Genomic DNA, 24,066 nt, shown 5'->3' with positions numbered 1-24,066 from the left:
CTACTGACACCGTCCACTGCTCTACTGACACCATTCACTGCCCTAATCACACATCCACTGCTCTACTGACACCATCCACTGCTCTACTGACACCATCCACTGCTCTACTCACACATCCACTGCCCTACTGACACCATCCACTGCACTACTGACACCGTCCACTGCTCTACTGACACCATTCACTGCCCTACTCACACATCCACTGCTCTACTGACACCATCCACTGCTCTACTGACTGACACCATCCACTGCCCTACTGACTGACACCATCCACTGCTCTACTGACACCGTCCACTGCCCTACTCAACACATCCACTGCTCTACTGACACCATCCACTGCCCTACTGACACCATCCACTGCTCCACTGACACCGTCCACTGCTCTACTGACACCATCCACTGCCCTACTCACACATCCACTGCTCTACTGACACCATCCACTGCCCTACTGACACATCCACTGTTCTGACACCATCCACTGCTCTACTGACTGACACCATCCGCTGCTCTACTGACTGACACCATCCACCGCCCTACTCACACATCCACTGCCCTACTGACACCATCCACCGCCCTACTCACACATCCACTGCCCTACTGACACCATCCACTGCTCTACTGACACCATCCACTGCTCTACTGACACCATCCACTGCTCTACTGACACCATCCACTGCCCTACTGACACCATCCACTGCTCTACTGACACCGTCCACTGCTCTACTGACACCATCCACTGCCCTACTCACACATCCACTGCTCTACTGACACCATCCACTGCCCTACTGACACATCCACTGTTCTGACACCATCCACTGCTCTACTGACTGACACCATCCGCTGCTCTACTGACTGACACCATCCACCGCCCTACTCACACATCCACTGCCCTACTGACACCATCCACCGCCCTACTCACACATCCACTGCCCTACTGACACCATCCACTGCTCTACTGACACCATCCACTGCTCTACTGACACCATCCACTGCTCTACTGACACCATCCACTGCCCTACTGACACCATCCACTGCTCTACTGACACCGTCCACTGCTCTACTGACACCATCCACTGGCTTCTGACACCATCCACTGCTCTACTGACTGACACCATCCACTGCTCTACTGACTGACACCATCCACTGCTCTACTGACACCATCTACTGCCTCCATTGATTGACAGCGTCCATGTTTTAATAAATTTTAAACAGTTTGTTTACATTTAGAAGAGTGTGTGTGTGTGTATGTATGAATGAATATATATATATATATATATATATATATATATATACACACATACATACACACACATACACACATGCATGAGTGTTTGAGCTTTTTGGGTGCACACCCTAATGCAATAGGCTGCGCACACCTATGAGTCCAGATAACACATATTACAAATGAACCATCCTAGGAGTGGGCTCACTGTACTAGTACACCTGAAGAAGGACCTCTGTGATTTGATAGCTTACATTTTTAAATATTTTTAGATCTTAACCTCTAAAGTATTTCACTTTGACAATAATTTTCCTCTGCATTTGTTCCAGCGTAGCATGGGACATCATCTTTAAAATGTTTTATACTTATTTCAGAGAGAAGAAATTAACTCCACAAATTGGCCCTTTGTAACGGCTCCCCGGTGGTCCCACAGACACGAGACTGGTACCGCCATGGAGGCACGACTTCTTTTCCTTCTGTGTAAGTACAACATGTACCAAAGTGCAAGGAGCCATCATCTGTCTTAAAGTGTGAACATAGCCAGTACCTGGGCTGAGATGTGTCTGGCAAGGCCCCACTTACCTTCACCCTACCGGAGCTATGGGTGGCTCTTCCACCTTATATAATACATACCGTATATCTGTTCTGCATGGACTGAAATGGGCTTCTCTAGCAACAAACTTTTTAGTTTTGGATACATTCGTGTTAAAACCCCTGTCAAGTTTTGGTCTTCTTTTTTTTTCTGTCTGCAGCCCATTGTAGAGTTGTTCCATTGCTTCTTGTCTCAGGCACAAAACAGGAATTTAGAGGAAATCTCTCAAAAGTGAGGGAGTGTCCTCATTGGAAGATTTCCCCTGACCCCCTGTTCTGGTGACAGCTGTAACTACCCTAGTTATTAATAAAGCTCTATCTATCTATCTATCTATCTATCTATCTATCTATCTATCTATCCAGGGCTTTTTTTCCTCAGAGAATAGGTGCAGGAGCTCCTCCCTTATTTATTATTTATTTCAGGTACTTATATAGCGCCGTCAATTTACGCAGCGCTTTACATATACATTTCCCTTCTAAGTCATCCTTCGTCTTCGCCCCCTACCCACCTCTGAGCACCGTCCCTTGGTTCCACCCCCTACCCACCTCCCTGTCCTGCCCCTTTTAGAGAATACAGAACCAAGTATTATTTTCTGCTACTAAGTGATTTGTATGGAACTTGATAGACCCCACCCCAGCAACAATGGATCCCCCAGCAGACAGCATCACTAGACCCTCCAGCACACCCCGGTACTCCTTGCCATAAAATGCATCCAGTTCTGGAGGTGCCGACACTGTGTTCCCCCGCGTTCCCGCTGGAAAAAAGCCCTCTATCTATCTATCTATCTATCTATCTATCTATCTATCTATCTATCTATCTATCTATCTATCTATCTATCTATCTATCTATCTATCTATCTATCTATCTATCTATCTATCTATCTATCTGTCTATCTGTCTGTCTGTCTGTCTGTCTGTCTGTCTGTCTATCTATCCATCTTCCATCCTACATCCATACATTTTTCATCCATCCTCCATCTATTCATCAATCAATCAATTCAGTTATCATCCATCCTCCAACTTTATATTATATATCATCCATCCAGATTCATCATACATCCATTCACCCATCCATCCCTTCCTCCTTTTCTTACTCCATCCATATTCACCATCCATTCAGCCATGCATTCTTCTACATCCACTCAGCTGTCCATCTATCAATTAATTTATTTATCTGTCAATCCAATTAACAACCATCCATTGACCCACCCATCCATCTGCCCATCTATCATCCATCCATCCATCCATCCACTCATTCATTCATCCATCAATGCATGCAACCCCAATCCATTTATAATCCTTCCATCTATTGAATATATATATATATATATATATATATATATATATATATATATATATATATACACACACACACACACACACACACACACACACACACACACACACACACACACATACACACATGCATTTTTCAACAATCCATCCACTCCCCCATCCATTGGCCCATCTATCATCCATCCATTCATCAATCCATCCATTCATTCATCTATTCATTATCATTCTCCATTCACCTATCTATGTATCAACATATATCTATATATTATCCCATCTATTATCCATCCACCCATGTATTTATCATCCATCCATGGACCATCTATCCACCCATCCATTTATCATCAATCTCCATCCACTCATGCATCTATCCATCCATCTATCTACTGTATGTATCAACAGTTTATCTACCCACCCATCTATTTGCACATCTATCATCCATTGACCCATCCATGTATCATCCATCCATCATCTATCAATCCATCCATCTTCCATCCATCCATGCCCTTTATGAGGGACCAAACCTGTCATGGATTTTGATAGCACTCTGAAATACAGAGCTATGTGTACCTTTGGTTTTGTCCCTCTTACAAAATGAGCATCAGCGCTCTCCCTATCATTCCTCTGGCCAACATGGCGCCTCTTTATTGGCTGGTTGGATGGTGGAATGGCATTGGGTGGGGCAGTGGGAGAGGTTGGATGCTCTGGTTGCAGAGTCATGCTTGTTTGGCCCAGGTGGGACATACCTGAAGATACACAGAGACCCCGCTTTGTAGCACTGATGTCACTGGGCAGTTTTGAATTGTATGACAGGTTCACTTTAAAGCGGATACTCCTCCAGCTGCACAAGTCCACAATGTATCCAGTCCTTATAAATCTATTTCTGTTCTATAAATGAAGATGTTTTTGGTAGTAACATGATTGACCATAATGGTGATTATCTTCTGATGGGGGGTTGGGTTGTGTTTTGTAGGTGTTCTGGCCCTGGGCAGAGCCGCCGTGATTCTCAATGACTGTCATATCATACAGACTTTACACGGAAAGTTGCTCTATGATAACCGGGTCACATACATGGTAAGTATCATCTCATGATCTCTGATTAACCCCCATCTGTTCAGACGCTGAGCGGCTCAACAAGATTTTATATTAATATTTACAGACAAACCGCCAAAATGTTATAAATTGTTCCATCTATGGAGAGACTCCTCATCCATGAGCAGGATGTGCTGGAGGGACAATACTGCAACTAACACTCTGGAATGAGCTGATATATAATTCAGGGGCTGAGGCCAACTATTTCCCCCAACAGAAAGAGTTACAATCACCAGCCACTATATTAGGTACACCTTTCTAGTCCCGGGTTGGCCCCCCTTTTGCCTTCAGAACTGCCTTCATTTTTCGTGGAATAGATTCAACAAGGTGTTGGAAAGAGATTTTGCTCCATATTGACATGATAGCATTACGCAGTTGCTGCAGATTTGTCGGCTGCACATCCATGATGCCAGTCTCCTGAACCACCAAAGGTGCTCTATTGGATGAGATCTGGTGAGTGTGGAGACCATTGGAGTACAGTGACCTCATTGTCCAGTGGTGAGATGATTGGAGCTTTGTGACATGGTGCATTATCCTGCTGGAAGGAGCCATCAGAAGATGGGTACACTGTAGTCATAAAAGGATGGACATGGTCAGCAACAATACTCAGGACAGGGAGGCCATGGGGTTTAAACGATGCTCAATCGGTACTAAGGAGCCCAAAGTGTGCCAAGAAAACATCCCCCCCACCATTACACCACCAGCCTGAACCATTGATACAAGGCAGGATGGATCCATGCTTTCATGTTGTTTACACCAAATTCTGACCCGACCATCTGAATGTTGCAGCTGAAATCCAGACTCATCAGACTAGGCAATGTTTTTCCAATCTTCTATTGTCCAATTTTCCGGTTCGATGTGTTGTGCAGTCAGAGATGGTATTCTACATACCTTGGTTATAACGAGTGGTTATTTGAGCTACTGTTGCCTTTCTACTATCTCAAACTAGTCTGCCCATTCTTCTATGACCTCAACAAGGCATTTTCCTCCACACAACTGCCGCTCACTGTAAATTTTCTCTTTTTCGGACCATTCTCTGTAAACCCGAGAGATGGTTGTGCATGAAAATCCCAGTAGATCAGCAGTTTTTGAAATACTCAGACCAGCCCATCTGCCACCAACAACCATGTCACATTCAAAGTCACTTAAATCCCCTTTCTTCCACATTCTGATGCTTAGTTTGAACTTCATCAAGTCGTCTTTACCACGTCTAGATGCCTAAATGCATTGAGTTGCTGCCATGTGATTGGCTGATTAGCAATTTGTATTACCAAGCAATTGAACAGGTGTACCTAATAAAGTAGACGGTGAGTGTATATTACATATGAATACTGAGACCCACAAAATAATTCAGGGGCTGGTGCCCTTTCTTTCCCCACAGGAAGACTTATATTACTTATGAATGCTGAGACCCCCAATATGTGCGTTTATTAAATTTAAAGAGGAGCTCTGGGCACAGAACTAATCATAGCCATGTAGGGGATCAGGAGAAAATGTTTGTGTGCATCTTCCATTGCCCATTTTTCTCTCTGTGCCCTCCCAATGGGCTCCATAGTGCCATCCTCCACTCTTTACCTGCCTGTGAGGAGCGCCACACTAGAAGTGGTTCCAGATCTTTCGGCTCATATTGTCCAGTGTTTTGTGCTGGATACTGACTACAATTCTTCTATAGACATGGAGCTGCTTGGGCAAAATTTCCTTCACAAAAAATTTTTTTCATTCTTTCATTCTTTATTGACATTTTTTATATTTAGTGTTATTTCATTTAGGGACATATTTATAAAGGAGTGAGACTGTCATTCACCAAACATTCTCTGCAGATGAATCTTCCCAGCCCATGTGCTTTATAAGAAAGTGGTTGATACCCCGCCAGAGAATGTCACGTTCCCCGCTTTATAACTCCTATATATTTGTGTTTTTTTCCCCTTTTCTATCATTATTTGATGACTATCACTCTAATTTTTTTGTTTTATTTTGCTGGGGTTTTTTTGTGTTGTTTTGTATTTCTGTAAAAATAATAAAACAACAAGCATCAGTTTTTAGTACAAAATTGGGTCCATGATTAACCTGACTTGCGCCCATGCGTTTTGTCTAGCAGCACTAGGGTCATCGGTTTGAATCCCAACCATGGCAATACCTGCCTGGGAAAAAGCTGAGAGAGCGTACTGCTCATAGGATAACCTGTGAGATTTTCAGCTGCTGTATGTGGCTGGCTACCCACCTGGTCCACAGTGCAAAAAAAAAGATGGCGGCACTTCCAGCATGTACAAATTTGTATCTTTATTGTAAATCCATTAAAAACAGAGACATGACATGCACCTGCATCCCATGAAAGATCAGCAGATGTGTTTCACACTCCTGTGCTTAATCATTGCAATGATTAAGCACAGGAGTGTGAAATGCATCTGCTGATCTTTCATGGGTTGCAGGTGCATGTCATGTTTCTGTTTTTAATGGATTTATAGAAGAGATACAAATTTTTACACACTGGAAGTGCCGCCATTTCTGTTCTTTTACTACCTGCCTGGAGCTTGCAAGTTCTTCCTGTGCCTGTGTGAGTTTCTTCCAGGTACTACGGTTTCCTCCAACACTCCAAAGATATGCTGGTAGGTTATCTGGCTCCTGTATAAACTGGCCCTAGTATGTTTATGTATGAATGTGAGTTAGGGACCTTAGATCATAAAGTCCTTGAGGGCAGGGACTGATGTGAATGTACAACATACTGTAAAGCGCTGCGTACATTGACAGCGCTATATAAGTACCTGTAATTAATATATAGGTGCATTGACATACTTTGACTGTAATGCATTACACCAAAATGGTTACATATAGCTCCAATTTTTGATGAGGCAGTTCTTCTGAACAGATACAGAAAGATGTAACTAACAGAATGTTTTCTCCCTGGCAGCGGGAATATTTTCCTATTGACTACAAGCTTTATGTAAAGTATGAAGAGGTTCTCCGATGTCAGAACATCACCACATTGGTATGCTGAGCCTGGATGTGTGCTGTGCATGCTGCAGAACCTTTATTGTCATTATGTGCAATGCTGACCCTGCTCTGTTCCACTCCGTCCTACTCTTTCCAACATGCTTCTCTCTGCCCTGCTCTTCTCCATCCCACCCCGACTCTTCCCTTCTCAGCCCTTCTCCATCCTGCTCTTCTACAAATGACTCTGCTCTACTGCCCTCTGCCCTTGCTGTTCTCCACCCTGCTTTTCTCTGCTGTGCTCCACTCTGCTCTTCTCCACCCTGCTCTGCACTGCTCTTCTAAACCCTGCTCCTCTCTGCTTTTCTCCATCTGTTTTTCTCTGGTCTGCCCTGCTCCATTCTGCTCTTTTCCACTTCTCCCTGCTCCTCTCTACTCTGCTCTTCTCCACTATGCTCTTTTTTTCTCTACCCTGCTTCTCTCCACTCTGTCTTGTTCTTCTCTTCTCCACCTGTTTTTCTCTGCTCTGCTCCTCTCTGCCCTTTTCCACTTCTGCCTGCTCTTCTTTACTCTGCTCTTCTTTTCTCTACCCTGCTCCACCCCATCCCACTTCTCTCCACTCTGCCTTGCTCTACTCTGCTCTTCTCCACCTGTTTTGCTCTGCTCTGCCCTGCTCCTCTCTGCTCTTTTCCACTCCTCTCCACTCTTCTCTACTCTGCTCTTCTTCACCTGTTTTGCGCTGCCCTGCTCCTCTCTGCTCTTTTCCACTTCTCCCTGCTCTTCTCTACTCTGCTCTGCTTCACCTGTTTTGCTCTGCTCTGACCCATTCTGCTCATTTCCACTTCTCCTTGCTCTTCTCCACTCTGTTCTTCTCCACCATGCTCTGTTCTTCTCTGCCCTGCCCTGCCCTGTTCCTCTCTACTATTTTCCACTTTTCCCTGCTCTTCTCCACTGCTCTGCTTTTCTCTACTTTGTTCTGCTGCACTCTGCTCTACTAGCTCCTCTATACTTTACAAGTGGTGTTTACAATCTATATACCTCTCCTTAAAGCCAAACACCAGGTAGATATAACAATCCCACTAAATCCAATTATTTTCAAATGTATTTTACATAGAACTATAATAAGTACTATACTCTTTATATTAGCACTCAAACTGTGAGGGGGAGGGGTAGCATTCTGAGCCAATCAGGTCTTAACTTTATGCCCAGTTTTGTCAGTCATCATTATAAACAAGCATACCGGTGGACAGAGCAGAGTGATGACCTCATCAGTGTGCTTCATCTCCTTCATTGCCCAATCAATGGCTGGGGGCCAGGATGGTAACTAAGCTAATTTAATGAACTTCCATGTAGAACAGTGAGGTCATCGGCCTGTTTATACCTGATGACAAGCTGGAATAGCTTCTGGTTCCTGTTTAGCCATGTGCTCTCCCCCCCCCACAGCCATGGGTCCTCATACGGAGTCTTCTCCCTGGAATGGGCCTAATAGGCCTACCACTCTTCCGGGCTACAAAACCTACAAGACAGGGGTTGCCAAGTCCCACCCACCTTCTGCCTATGGCCCCGCCCACATCAGACTATAAAGGGTACAACACTCCACCCACTGATATCATCAGTAGAGTGGTTTCTATAAAAGGGGTACAACCACCACTTACATACTGTCTGACATAGGTGTCTGGATCACACCATCGGCTCAACTCAATTAAAAGTCATTTTGTAAAGTAAAATATCCCACATAGATTTATGACAACTTTGTATTCAGTTGTTTGCCTGGAGCTCAACTTTAAAAAGCACGGCTACTCCTCACCAAATACTCAGCCGGTCTGGAATCTCTTTTGTTGGAATTAAAATGTTTTTATTAACAAATTACTGTATGTACCCTAGATGTCAGATTTATATACCAGCTAATGGACAGATTGTACCATCATTCTGAAATTAGGAATCCCACAATTATAATAACACAATAGCCATGTAATCTGTATTATAACCATATACTGTAAGTCATAATATAACCTTGTAAACCATAACAGCCATATAATGTAAACCATATTATAACCATATAACCTATAATATAAACTTATAAAGCGTAATATAACCCTATAAACTATATTAAAACCATGTAAAGCATAATATAACTCTATAAACCATAATACAACCTTCTAAACCATAGTAGTCACATGAACCATAATAAAAACTATATAAACCATAATATAACCAGTATATGACCTTTTAAAACATAATAACCATATAAACTATAATAACAATTTAAACTGATATAAACGTATAAACCATAGTAAACATAAACTGTAATGCCCTGTACATATGGGCGGACTTTTCGGCATCAAAGGTCCGACGGTCTTTTTTGACGGACTTATGACGGACTTTCGAACGAACGGACTTGCCTACACACGATCACACCAAAGTCTGACGGATTTGTACGTGATGAAGTAAGACCGGACTAAAATAAGGAAGTTGGTAGCCAGTAGCCAATAGCTGCCCTAGCGTCGGTTTTAGTCCGTCGGACTAGCACACAGACGAGCAGATTTTTCGACCGGACTCGAGTTCGTCGGAAAGATTTGAAACATGTTCCAAATCTAAAGTCTGTTTGATTTTCGACCCAAAAAGTATGCTGCAGGTCCGATGAAGCCCACACACGGTCGGATTGTCCGACGGATTTGTCTCGTCGGACCAGTCCGGTCGAAAAGTCCACCCGTGTGTACACGGCATAACATAACCACATAAGCCATAATATAACGCATAGTGGTGTAGTGGATAGCACTTTCACCTAGCAGTAAGAAGGGTCGCTGGTTCGAATCCCAACCACGACACTACCTGCCTGGAGTTTGCATGTTCTCCCTGTGTCTGTGTGGGTTTCCTCTGGGTACTCCGCTTTCCTCCCACACTCCAAAGACATGCTGGTAAGTTAATTGGATCCTGTCTAAATTGTCCCTAGTATGTATGAATGTGAGTTAGGGACCTTAGATTGTAAGCTCCTTGAGGGTAGGGACTGATGTGAATGTACAATGTATATGTAAAGCGCTGCGTAAATTGACGGCGCTATATAAGTAAATAAAAAAAAATAAAAAATAAACCTTCTAGCCACTTCCACCATATAACATTATAAACTGTAATATAACCTTATAAATCATGATAACCATTTAAACAGATATAACCTCATAAACCATAGTATTTGTATAAAATGTAATATAGGCATATAAATAATAATAACCTTTGAAAACGTAATAACCATAGTAATCATCTAAACTGTAATATAACCATATAAATCATAATAGCCATATAACCTGTAACATAACCTTATAAATCCATATCTGGAAAGAGAGAGGAAACTGTGTTTCTGTTCACTGACACCAGATATTCCTGCCAGGATCATTCTTTATGGATCCCTGGGACGCTCTTATCATAGCTTATATTTTACACTCCATTTATAGAAATACAAACGGTTGTAAAAATGATTGTTCAGAGAATGGGGATGACTGAGGGCTGCCGGGCAGCTTTATCTATACATGGAATGGAAATAAGAACTGTCCGTGGTGCCTACAGCCACAAATCTGTCAAGCTGACCTGATGATGGCATTTCTTCTTATTTAATTCTGACCTCCAGCCTTCCCTTCAGTTTTGCACAGTTGGACGGACTCCTCTCCTGTACTGAGATTGCTTACTCTGATTTCACTGCACACTGTGAGCTTCTCACAATGTGCATTAGAAGCCCCAGCAAGTCAGATAGAGCCCAGTGCTCTTCAGTTTAAAGCAGTGGTCATCAATCCTGTCCTCATGGCCCACTAACAGGCCAGGTTTTATGTATTACCTTGGGGGAGATGCAGACTAGAATACTGCAATCACTGAGCAGCAAATGATATCACCTGTGATGTATTTCAGTTATCTTGCAAACCTGGCCTGTTAGTGGGTCCTGAGGACAGGAGTTGATGACAACTGGTTTAAAGTACATCAAAAGCCATACCTTTTTTTTCAATCCATGAAGTATGTAATATGAAGACCCACTATTGTCAGGGCTGTATTGCTGTCTGTGTCCCCATCACTGAGACAGAAAGTGATGAGAAAACCCAAAATATTACAGGGATCACCAGAACAGAAATAGAGGGTACATCTTCCAGTGGGGACACCTGTTCTGGTGACAGCTGTCCAAGAGAGGATTTCCCTCACTTTGGGGAGAATTCCTCTCACTTCCTCTTGTGTCTAGAAAACAGGAAGTGTAGGGATTTTCCCCTGAATAGACAGATGGCAGGAAAAAACTGACAGGGGTCTTAACCCACCCCTACACTATCTACAAGGAAAGGTTTTGGGCTGTAGATACAGTGAGATGGTGTCTGGATTTGGTCTTCTAAGCAGTAACTAGAGATGTCTGTTTGCTGCAGATCAATAAAGGGATCACGGTGAAGGAATTGCGCTATCTGTGGGGGATCGTCAATGAGAATATCCTGCAGACAATACAGAGGGCACTGCCGCTGCGACACCCAACTCGCCCATACATCAAGGAACTGCAGATAATATTTGAAGCCTTGCTGCGAGACACAAACGAGGAGCAGGTAATGTGAATATTGGGCTTCAACCAGAAACAATGTACTTAAAATTCAAGAATGGTCAGCTCTAATGGTTTGCTCTAGTGATCAGCTGAAATGGTCAGCTCTGATGGTCTGCTCTAGTAGTCAGCTCTAAGGCTCCATTCACGCCTATGCAGATTGCTTTTGAGCATTTCTGCAGTGCTTTTTGTATTTTTCTTACCACGATTTTACGGCGTTTTTGAGTTTTGCATTTTTTATGCTTTTTTTGGCAAATTTGTTGTTGGGCATATTAAAAAACACAAATTGTGGCAAAATCGCAGTAAAAACACACTACATGCTTTTCTGTGGCTTCTCCATTGAAGTCTATTAAACCAAAAAAGCAAAAAATAGCACAGTTCTGCATTAAAAAAAAGTCCCTCACCCTTTCCAAAAATGCAGAAGCACAAAAATGCACCAATGTGAATGTGTTCTATAGGAACCCATGTTAAGAATAATGTCCTGCGTTTCTGCCAAAAACATGAAAAAAAACGCATTGGTGTGACCCAAGCCTAATGGTCACCTGTATGATCAGTTCTAATTGTCAGCTGAAATGGTCAGCCCTAGTGATCTGCTCTAAGCCCCCGTTCACATTGGTGCGATTTGACGTTTTCAGCTGAACTCGCACAATTTCTAACCCTCCTTCAGTGTGAACGAGAGGGCTAATGATCAGTTCTAGTGCTCAGATCTATTGGTCAGCTCTAGTAGGCAGCTCTGGTGGCCAGCTGTGATGTTCAGCTTTAAGGGTACGTTCACACTAAATGCAAATCATATGCAATGTCTGTTTTCGCACCACTGTGAACACAGCCTTACTGATCCACAGAAATGGTCAGCTCTAGTGATATGTTCTAATGACCAGCTTCAATGGCCAGCTCTTATAGTCAGCTCTAGTGGTCAGCTCTAATAGTCATCTCTAGTGGTCAGCTCTAGTGGTCAGCTCTAATAGTCATCTCTAGTGGTCAGCTCTAATAGTCATCTCTAGTGGTCAGCTCTAATAGTCAGCTCTAGTGGTCAGCTCTAATAGTCATCTCTAGTAGTCAGCTCTAGTGGTCAGCTCTAATAGTCAGCTCTAGTGGTTAGCTTTAGTGGTCAGCTCTAATAGTCAGCTCTAGTGGTCAGCTCTAATAGTCAGCTCTAGTGGTCAGCTCTAGTGGTCAGCTCTAATAGTCAGCTCTAATAGTCAGCTCTAGTGGTTAGCTCTAGTGGTCAGCTCTAATAGTCAGCTCTAGTGGTCAGCTCTAATAGTCAGCTCTAGTGGTGAGCTCTAATAGTCAGCTCTAATGGTCAGCTCTAGTGGTCAGCTCTAATAGTCAGCGCTAGTGGTCAGCTATAGTGGTCAGCTCTAATAGTCAGCTCTAGTGGTCAGCTAGTGGCCAGCTCTAATAGTCAGCTCTAGTGGTCAGCTCTAATGGTCAGCTCTAGTGGTCAGCTCTAATAGTCAGCTCTAATAGTCAGCTCTAGTGGTCAGTTCTAATAGTCAGCTCTAGTGGTCAGCTCTAGTGGCCAGCTCTAATAGTCAGCTCTAATAGTCATCTCTAGTGGTCAGCTCTAGTGGTCAGCTCTAGTGGTCAGCTCTAATAGTCAGCTATAATGGTCAGCTCTAATAGTCAGCTCTAATGGTCAGCTCTAGTGGTCAGCTCTAATAGTCAGCTCTAGTGGTCAGCTCTAATAGTCAGCTCTAATAGTCAGCTCTAGTGGTCAGTTCTAATAGCCAGCTCTAGTGGAAAGCTCTAGTGGCCAGCTCTAATAGTCATCTCTAGTGGTCAGCTCTAATAGCCAGCTCTAATAGTCAGCTCTAGTGGTCAGTTCTAATAGTCAGCTCTAGTGGAAAGCTCTAGTGGTGAGCTCTAATAGTCATCTCTAGTGGTCAGCTCTAATAGCCAGCTCTAGTGGTCAGCTCTTATAGTCTGCTCTAATAGTCAGCTCTAGTGGTCAGCTCTAGTGGTCAGCTCTAATAGTCAGCTCTAGTGGTCAGCTCTAGTGGTCAGCTCTAATAGTCAGCTCTAGTGGTCAACTCTAATAGTCAGCTCTAGTGGTCAGCTCTAGTGGTCAGCTCTAATAGTCAGCTCTAGTGGTCAGCTCTAATAGTCAGCTCTAGTGGTCAGCTCTAATAGTCAGCTCTAGTGGTCAACTCTAATAGTCAGCTCTAGTGGTCAGCTCTAATAGTCAGCTCTAATAGTCAGCTCTAATAGTCAGCTCTAATAGTCAACTCTAATAGTCAGCTCTAGTGGTCAGCTCTAATAGTCAGCTTTAGTGGTCAGCTCTAATAGTCAGCTCTAGTGGCCAGCTCTAATAGTCAGCTCTAATAGTCAGCTCTAGTGGTCAGCTCTAGTGGTCAGCTCTAATAGTCAGCTCTAGTGGTCAACTCTAGTGGTCAGCTCTAATAGTCAGCTCTAATAGTCAGCTCTAGTGGTCAGCTCTAGTGGTCAGCTCTAATATTCAGCTCTAGTGGTCAGTTCTAATAGTCAGCTCTAATAGTCAGCTCTAGTGGTCAACACTAGTGGTCAGCTCTAATAGTCAGCTCTAGTGGTCAGCTCTAATATTCAGCTCTAGTGGTCAGCTCTAGTGGTCAGCTCTAATATTCAGCTCTAATAGTCAGCTCTAATAGACAGCTCTAATAGTCAGCTCTAATAGTCAGCTCTAGTGGTCAGCTCTAGTGGTCAGCTCTAATAGTCAGCTCTAGTGGTCAGCTCTAGTGGTCAGCTCTAATATTCAGCTCTAGTGGTCAGCTCTAATAGTCAGCTCTAATAGACAGCTCTAATAGTCAGCTCTAATAGTCAGCTCTAGTGGTCAGCTCTAGTGGTCAGCTCTAGTGGTTAGCTCTAGTGGTCAGCTCTAGTGGTTAGCTCTAATAGGCAGCTCTAGTGGTTAGCTCCAGTAATCAGTTGTAGTGGTCAGCTCTAAAGCTGGATACACACTATCCAATTTTTCTGTAGATTTTTTCCTTTGGATTTACCAAAACTATATAATATGAGGTCAAACCTTAAGAGTTTCAATTTGTATCCAATCAGGCAAGGCCTTGCACTATATGGTTTTGGTAAATCCCAGGCCGGGTTCACAGCACTCCGGTGCGAATTCCAGCTACATTTTCTCTGCGAAGAGAAAAAGCAGCTGTTCAGCGGTGCCTCTCCATTCTATCTGCGGATCAGCTGAGCAGAGAGAGGGGGGAGAGGGGGGAGGAGAAGGAGAGAATGCCTGTTCACAACGGAACGCATCTGCAAATCAGATGCGTTCCCATAGAAGATAATGTGCTTGTAATTTGCACCGCAATGCCCAGAAAACTCACACTTTTTTTGGGCAATGCGCAGTGCGAATGCAACGCACATATGTGAACCAGCCTCATTCAAATGAAGGTATTTTAAAATGTACTGCGAATTGGATGCGGTGTAAGCCCCATCTAATTCGCATAGGTGTGAACAGGGACTAAAGGAAATCAGACAACAAAAGTTGTATAGTGTGTATGGGGTCTAATAATCAGTTCTTGTAGTCAGCTCTTGTGATTAGCTGAATTGGTTATAGTCAGCTGTAATGTTCATCTTTAGTGATAAGCTCTAGTGCTCAGCTTTAATGCTCAGATTTAGTGATCAGCTGTAATGGTCAGCTGCAGTGACCAGGTCTAAGGCCCCTTTCACACCGTCGGACCGTTCAGGTCCGCCTGTCAGTTTTGTCAGCGGACCTGAACGGGCGCTCCATGTTAGTCTATGGAGCGACGGATGTCAGCGGTGACATGTCCGCTGACATCCGACCACGTCCGATCCGCTAAAATCAGATGGATGGCCCTATGTTCGCATCCGTCCCTGGCGGATCGGATCGGGTGCTATCCGTTTTCGTCCGATCTCTCCATAGCAAGCAGTGAGCAGAGAGGGACCTGTCATCCGCCGGCTCAGCGGAGATCAACGGAGAGATCCCCCGCTGAGCTGGCGGACTCTGGCGGACTCCGTGGCAGCGGATCCGCCTGGTGAGAATGAAGCCTTATAGTCAGCTGTAATGTTCATCTCTAATGGTCAGTTCTGTGGATCAGCTGTACGGCCACTTGCACACTGAGGCGCTTTACAGGCGTTTTAGCGCTAAAAATAGCGCCTGTAAAGCGCCTCTCCTGTCACTCCAGTGTGGAGGCCTGAGCGCTTTCACACTGGAGCGGTGCGCTTGCAGGAGGTTAAAAAAAGTCCTGCAAGCAGCATCTTTGGGGCGGTTAAGGAGCAGTGAATACACCGCTCCCAAAATGCCCCCTGCCATTGAAATCAAAGGCCAGCGCTGCCGAAGCGCCTACAAAGCGATTCGGCGGTGGCGCTTTGCAGGCACTTTTAACCCTTTTTCGGCTGCTAGCGGGGGGTTAAAAGCGCCCTGCTAGCAGACGAAAAGCGCTGCTAAAATGACGGTAAAGCGCCGCTAAAACTAGTGCCGCAAGTTTAGGAGATATTCACTGTACCTACAGTTAAGCCTTATTGTAAACTTACCTGTAGGTACAACTTTAAAAACTGAGTTTACTACCACTTTTATGCCGCGTACACACGACCGTTTTTTTCCGTCAGAATAAACTCTGACGTTTTTTCTGATGGTGTTCCAACGGAGTTCCGCTGAAACGGACTTGCCTACACACGATCACACCAAAGTCCGATCGTTTAGAATGCGATGACGTACCACGGGACTAGAAAAAGGAAGTTCAATAGCCAGTAGCCAATAGCTGCCCTTGCGTCGTTTTTGGTCCGTAGCATACAGACGAATGGTTTTCCTGATAGGAATTGATTCCGTCGGAAAGATTTAAAACATGTTCTATTTCTAGGTCCGTCAGAATTTTCGAAAGAGAAAGTCCGCTGAAGCCCACACACGATCGGAATATCCGATGGAACGATTCCATCGGACCTTTTCTGACGGAAAGTCCGGTCATGTGTACGCGGCATGAGGCTTTTTCCTCATAGAAACGAATATTAGGGAATATTACATTCACCCTGCTAATGGAAACAAGCTGACCTTTCACACATATTACAACCATAATGGGGATTATTTGTGATTTTCGTGCAAATGCTAAAACTTTGCCACAATTATTTAAAAAAAAAATAGATCCCATATGTTCTTGAAGACACAAAAATGAACGAAATGTTTCTATAAGTACATTATGTATTAAAAATATGTTTTGTTGGCATTCGTTCTTTGGACAGACAAATCCAATTCTATGTAATTCATAATGAAAAGTTCTTTGTTCTTCGTTTTTTGTCAGCAAGATATATTTAACTTCTTGTTGGCCACCAACTTGTTTTAAAGTAGAACTATTGGCAAAACTTTTTTTTTTTTTATTTTGGATAGAGTAAGGGAAGGTTATAACCCCTGTCAATTTTTTTTTCGTCATCTGTGTCCCATTGCGGAGATTTTCCTTCACTTCCTGTCCCATAGCCAAACAGGAAGTGGGAGGAAATCCCTGCAAATTAAGGGAATCCCTTGGGGATCCCCAGGTCACCAGTCCTAATGTGCCTATTGGAAGAGTTCCCCCTCCATTACTTTTCTGGGGACAACCCAAAATGTGGGATTTTCTTTTACTTTCACTTTCAGTGATAATGTTAGAGTAAGGGCTGGTTATAACCCCTGTCAATTTTCTTTTTCGTCATCTGTGTCCCATTGCGGAGATTTTCCTTTGCTTCCTGTCCCATAGCCAAACAGGAAGTGGGAGGAAATCCCTGCAAATTAAGGGAATCCCTTGGGGATCCCCAGGTCACCAGACCTAATGTGCCCATTGGAAGAGTTCCCCCTCCATTACTTTTCTGGGGCCAACCCAAAATGTGGGATTTTCTTTTACTTTCACTTTCAGTGATAATGTTAGAGTAAGGGCTGGTTATAACCCCTGTCAATTTTTTTTTTTCGTCATCTGTGTCCCATTGCGGAGATTTTCCTTTGCTTCCTGTCCCATAGCCAAACAGGAAGTGGGAGGAAATCCCTGCAAATTAAGGGAATCCCTTGGGGATCCCCAGGTCAACAGACCTAATGTGCCCATTGGAAGAATTCCCCCTCCATTACTTTTCTGGGGACAACCCAAAATGTGGGATTTTCTTTTACTTTCACTTTCAATGATAATGTTAAGCAGGGCAAATGGAGAGGGATGAATCTCCTTAATGGGGGGGGGGGGGGGGGGGGCACAGACAGCAATAAAAACTGACAAGCATTCTAATCCCTCTCCACTCTATCCAAAACAAAGAAAAAAAGTTTTGCCTTTAGTTATACTTTAATACATTGGATTCGGTGGTGGCTAGCAAGGAGTTAAATCTCATAAGGACCCATTGATGCTCCATGATTAAAGCTGTTCAGTTTTCACCCAGTAGTCCTATCTCTGATACATGCCGAACTCCCACAATGCAGAAAAATGTTTAACATCCCGGGCGATCCCCATAACAGACAGATGTGTCATATCCCGATGACCGCCATTGGGTGAAGCCAACCCACCTAGACAGTGCAGAGAGTCAGCTCTGACTGGTCAGATGTGGTCCATGATAGTGCAATCCCAGCAGCTGCTGCAGAGGAATTCGGACAGTTAGATGTCTCAGGGCGTTGGAAATTAATGAGCGCATTGTTCTGGAATGATTGCAGTCATTTTTTTTCATGTCACGTGTATTTCCTGAACTCACTCCAGAGTCCAGATATGAAGTCTAAGGCCACCTTGTGTTTGTCTTGCAGCAGGTGGAGAGCAACCAGATCCAGGAAATTCTGGACCGGCTGCACCAATCAACAGATGAGGTGAAAGCGGTGACCCCGAAGGCTCTGCTGGACAACTGCTACAAAGTCCTGTACGCCCTGTACGAGGACGAATGTGCACTCTGTAACCCCAGGTCAGATGTGGAGGACACACTTTGCCCTCCTGAAACTCTTCCAGAACTTTCTAGTCATCAAAGAACACCTTGTAAAAGTTAATAGCTGGAGTCTTGTGCTGCTGCAAATCAGGGGAATTCAGGAATGAGTCAAAGCTGAAAAAAATGCCGATTTCCCCGCGGAGGATTTTAGCAGGAAAGGCTGTGTGACCACAGACCACAATGTCCCCATTATATCCCCAGCATGAGGATGGGGCTGCAGCACATTGTACAAAGCCAAAGCCATGACTGTTCTATGTAACAGGAAGAGCTGTATGGATGGACCTCATATGGACTCAATGACCCCCCCCCCCCTCCCGGGGGGGGGGGGGCATTTTCATTTATAAGAGGACGCAGGGAAAGCACCTTACTATAATAATCTTCTTCATATTTTATATTGTGTCTGATTGTAAAGAAAATGCCAGGGCTTTGTTAAGACTCATATTTGGGGCATTGATTTTCTTATGGTTGAACTGGATCGATGGATGAATAGATGATGGATGGATGGAGGATAAACGCCATATAGTATTTATTTTATTACCTGAACACTGTAATTAAAATCTTAGGGTCCTTATAACTGAAATAAAAAATTCCCGATTCTCAATACAAAATCTGATGCTGGTATAGTACCTCATGGTGGACCCCTGTGCTGGTTGTTCCCTGTGCTGAAAGGTTCCTTTGTTGGTTGGTCCTGATTCAGTAGATCCTTGTGCTAGTGTGTTCCTCTGCTGGTGTGATCCTTTACTGGTTGATCCCTAATGCTGGTGGGCCCCTGTTTTGGTTGCTCCCTGTGCTGGCTGGTTTCTCTTCAGGTGCTCCCTGCACTGGTGGGCCCCAATGCTGGTTGTTCCCTGTGCTGAAAGGTCCCTTTGTTGGTTGGTCCTGATTCAGTTGATCCTTGTGCTAGTGTGTTCCTGTGCTGGTGCGATCCTTTTCTGAATGATCCCTACGCTGGTGGGCCCCTGTTCTGGTTGCTCCCTGTGCTGGCTGGTTTCTCTTCAGGTGCTCCCTCTACTGTGTGGGCCCCAATAGTGGTTGTTCCCTGTGTTGAAAGGTTCATGTTCTAGTGTGTTCCTGTGCTGATTAGCCCCTTTGCTGATGGGTTCCTGTGCTGTTAGGTCCCTGTGTTGTTTGATCCCTATGCAGGAAGACCCTTGTGCTGGTTAATCACTATGCTTATTAATCCCTGTTTTTGTTGGTTGGTCCTGGTTCAGTTGGGTCCCTGTGCTGGTGGGTCCTTGTGTGGGAGCAAAAGAGCCAACCATACTCTTTGGCATTGTACAGTGCTGTCAGTCATACACAGGGATTGCTGATAGGAGGAGAGAGCAAGGGAATGACCTCATCAGTATTCTGATGCTTCCGTACCATCCAGTCACAGGCCTGGGAAGGTCCATGACCAAGCTGTATTACTTTACCAGCACTGATAACAAGGGGAGATGGAGTTGGCTTTGCTGGTTGGTAAAAGGGGGCCGGGGGTGAATCTCAACAGGACTGCAAATCTTTTTTCAGGTACGCTTCTTCTGTATTTTATCCATGTATTTAGAGGGTTTCCTGGAGCTCTGCTTTAAACTTGTTTCTTTACAACAAGGACCAAACCAGAGATGATCCTTGAGTCTCTTTTTTGTCCATAGACCCATGTCCAAAACTCAGAGACTTTTCGTTTTCAGTGGATGTCCTTGTTAAAAAAATCACAACTCTATCAGGACGTTATGTAGGATAATTCTTCCCCGAGAGACGGACAAAAATTCTCTAATTTCAGTAGAAGTCTCAGAGTCAGGTCATTTACTCAGGTCTAGGTGGAAATCATTTTGGCAAAGGTGGTGATGCAGATAACACAGCTAATGTTCAGTATACAGGTAATACGAGTACAGATGATGTTCCAGGGTACAGATAATATGAGTATAGATGATGTTCAAGGGTACAGATAATACGTTTACAGTTAATGTTCCTTGAAGTGTGGAGCTCTTTGGGGCCTATTATAAAATTTGCTGAAATAACCATATTACACCAGATTCAATGAATGTAAATTACCTCCAAAATGTACAGCAAAAGAGGAAGAAGTGAACCCCTGAAATACTGACTAGTCACAGAAGTCAGTCACAGGACCATATGCATTGACTTTGACCTCCATGGTCTCAGTTATAGGAACAAAAGGCCCCTTCTATAGAGATCACAAGGCCAAGTTCTAAAGCATTTACTGGTCATGTGACTGGCTACACCTATGTTTCCATGTTAGCCTGCTTTATGCTTTACATCTGTTTGTCTCTAAGTATTCACTACATGCTGTATGTGTTCATATGGTGCAGGTACATGTCCCTCACATCTTTCTTTGTGTCTTTCACTTGCATGACAGCATCATAATGGCTCTGTGAGCTCCCACCATTGCATGACCAGGACTGCATAACCAGGATTGCATGACCAGAATTGTCTAACCAAGAGACTGAATGACCACTATAGCATGATCAAGAGTTGTATCACAAGGATTGCATGACCAGGATTGCGTGACCAGGATTACATGATCAGGATTGCATGAACAGGACTGCATGACCAAGATTGCATGACCAGGGATGTATGAACAGGACTGCATGAGCAAGATTACATGTCCAGGATTGCGTGACCAATTTTGCATGATCAAGAGTTGTATTAAAAGGATTGCATGGCCAGAATTACATGACCAGAATTGCATGATGTTTAGCCCAGGTCCAATTGCTTGTCCAGTCAACACAAAGAAGGTCCTAGTCTTGCACGCAAATAACAACACACCACCCTCTGCTTTGCAACAAATGTCATTAAACTATTCCGTTCATTATAGGAATGTACGGATAGGTTCATGGGATCTACATGTACATAACACTGCAATCTTTGTCTGATTTATGTTAAACATCTGTCTCCCTAAACATCCAATTTACTGATACATCCCGTAAAGAAGAGCTGAGACCTTCCATGGAACATCAGAAAGATCTCCCATTGGATTTCACTCCTGTCTTGGCACAAGATTTCCATTTGCATATTTTAGCAGAAAAGAGAAAACATTTAAAGCACCAATAAAGTATTTTTATGTCAATGTGCCAAGATTAGTGCAGAATGAATGTAACAGCAGAGCAGCCCGAGAATGGATTTCACAATAGTACCAGATGTTATTTTCCAGTGCCTTTAAATAAGAGAATTCCTTGGCCATAAATAAAGCAAAGGACAGAAAGCAGGAAAAGGGGTGAGATGAGTAAATAAGGTCATGGAAGAAACAATATAATTTACAGAATTAGCTTGTATCAGATATAGGAAGGGGGAACATGGAGAAAACCATAGAAGACACATTGGGCGGAGGGACAGTGGGGGAATGGTCCTACCAGAGGGGACCTAAGATGTCAGCTCTGGTTGTAGATACATGGGTTATCTCTAGTAGCTCAGTCATGTTGCTAACTTCTCCTATGAATATTCATAATTGTTATTGATTACACAAGATACATGTAGTATTAATCAAGCGCACACAATTGGAGCGTTGTACAGATTAATCATTGCTATATGTTAGTTGTGTAGTTTGCACTATAGGGAGCTATTCGTTCCATGAGCCTATCAATTCATTACTAGTATTAGAAATTATATCTGGTAATACTTGGTCACTTTCAGCTGGACTTATTCTCTAATGTTGAAGAAGTTTTAGCTTCTCCACACTTCTTCAATTCCAGGAAGATAACCCAACATTTATATCCACACAGGTAGCACCGACACCTTTATCCAACCACCATGGAGTGTGTCAAGGCAGATGTTGATTGTCCAAGAACAGGTTAGGAGGTGTGAAAGTTGTCGAACACCCCTGAATCTCAACCAACTATGGGATGAAGTACAACTAGAACAGGGTGGTTTCTCAACTCTCACACCTCCCATGCTGGTCTTGGACAATAACCATCTGCCTGGGGACATTCCATGGTTATTGAATACAGGTGTCTGTGTTACCAGTATGGTTATAAATACTGGGGTATCTTCTTGACACCAAGGATGGGATTATGTAACTAAAACAAGGGAGTTCCACAACCTTCACACCTCCCATCCTGTTCATGGACATCAACACCTATGTAGACTCCCTGACACCAAGGATGGGATGTTGTAAAGAAAACAGAATTTTTCACAACCTTAACTCCTCCCATCCTGCTCTCCGGCAATCAACATCTGACAGATTTCATGGTGAATAAATGAAGATGCTGGTGCTAACTGTGCAGATAGAAATGTTGGGGTATATTCCAGACACTAATTAGAACAAAAGAAGTTGCTTGGAGAAGTTATGAAGCATCTTCAACCTACGGGACAAGTCCAGTTGAATGTGACTTCTACTACTAGATCTTCAATGACCAGGATGAATGGTAATCTTCAGAGATACTATTAGAAATGAATCACCTGCAGTTATAGTGATCAGGCTACTTAATATCTCCCATGTAGTGAACTCACGCCAGGAATCTTCTCTGGTCTGCATGCAAAGGGATTGATTTACTAAAGGCAAATAGACTGTGCACTTTGCAAGGTGCAGTTGTACTCTGCAAGAACAGTTGCTTCAGAGCTCAATAAATGAGCAGAAGCTCTGATGACTTCCATCATCCAATCATGTGCAAGCAAAAATGCAGTTTTAATTATTTTCCTTGCACGTGATTGGGTATTCTTTTCAATTGAAGCTTTCCTCATTTACTAAGTCCTGGAGCAACTCCACCTGCAGAGTGTAACTGCACTTTGCAAAGTGCACAGTATATTTGCCTTTAGTAAATCAACCCCAGAATCTCTGCGTTAGCAGTAAAAGGTGTTATCTAGACTGGAGTGGACATGCCAAAGCTTGGCCATGTGACCAATGAGCCGTCCATGACCCAACCAGGTCACTGTCCAGTCCAGAACACTACTGAAATTTTTATATATTGACCTGTGAATGTTATTAAAAACTCTTTTTTGATAAAACAAATCTGAAGGCATTCTTTTTGACCTTGTAACTCTCAAATTGAAGAAATGCAGGTGAAAACTGGAGACATGTAGGTGAAAGTGAAGACATGCAGGTAAAGCACCAACCACAGTACGAATTATAGGGGACCTGTCACAATGGCTGGGTTGAAGGTTGGTTCTGCCCCGTCCCTGTGTGCACTGCTTCTTCCAGGATGACATTGAGTGAGATGATACAGAGGTTCCTCTGAAACAATCACCACTATGGAATCAGCAGGTGCTTAGTAATGGACAGAAGCAGCCAGTCAATGACAGATCCCTGTAAGCAGGCTCTGTGTGCAGTATCTGTGCTCACCAGTGATTTCTCGGTGTTCTGCCATGTTTCAGGGTCACATCAACCTATCACCAGCGTAGGATTCATTGTCTACCGTGAGAGTTGCTCCTGCAGCAGACGTTCCGAGAACTTTGTAAATCAATGAATGTAACATAAAATCTCATAAATATATATTTATAGAGTATGTATCGGACTTTGGTGATGTATTTTTGTATGTTACAATTATTATTATTTGTGTGTGACAACATTTTATAACAGAATAAAGTTTTGATAATCCAA

The 24,066-nt window shown here is 43.6% G+C and overlaps 1 protein-coding gene across 3 annotated transcripts in view; it reads left to right on the top strand.

The window, feature by feature from the left end:
* Positions 1–24,066, top strand: part of IL34 (interleukin 34) — a 49,035-nt gene extending 24,969 nt beyond the window's left edge. For 2 of the 3 annotated variants that reach the window (XM_073605654.1, XM_073605653.1), the window contains 5 exons: positions 1,597–1,702; positions 4,080–4,180; positions 7,107–7,184; positions 11,521–11,691; positions 18,367–24,066. In XM_073605654.1, coding sequence (XP_073461755.1) covers positions 1,675–1,702; positions 4,080–4,180; positions 7,107–7,184; positions 11,521–11,691; positions 18,367–18,600 — 612 coding nt within the window. In that variant the 5' untranslated portion in view covers positions 1,597–1,674 and the 3' untranslated portion in view covers positions 18,601–24,066. The remainder of the gene's footprint in view (positions 1–1,596; positions 1,703–4,079; positions 4,181–7,106; positions 7,185–11,520; positions 11,692–18,366) is intronic. The other variant, XM_073605655.1, reaches the window with a different exon arrangement.

Source organism: Aquarana catesbeiana, linkage group LG11 (assembly GCF_042186555.1).
Source record: "Aquarana catesbeiana isolate 2022-GZ linkage group LG11, ASM4218655v1, whole genome shotgun sequence".
NCBI lineage: Eukaryota > Metazoa > Chordata > Amphibia > Anura > Ranidae > Aquarana > Aquarana catesbeiana.
This window is presented reverse-complemented; position numbering and strand designations above follow the sequence as displayed.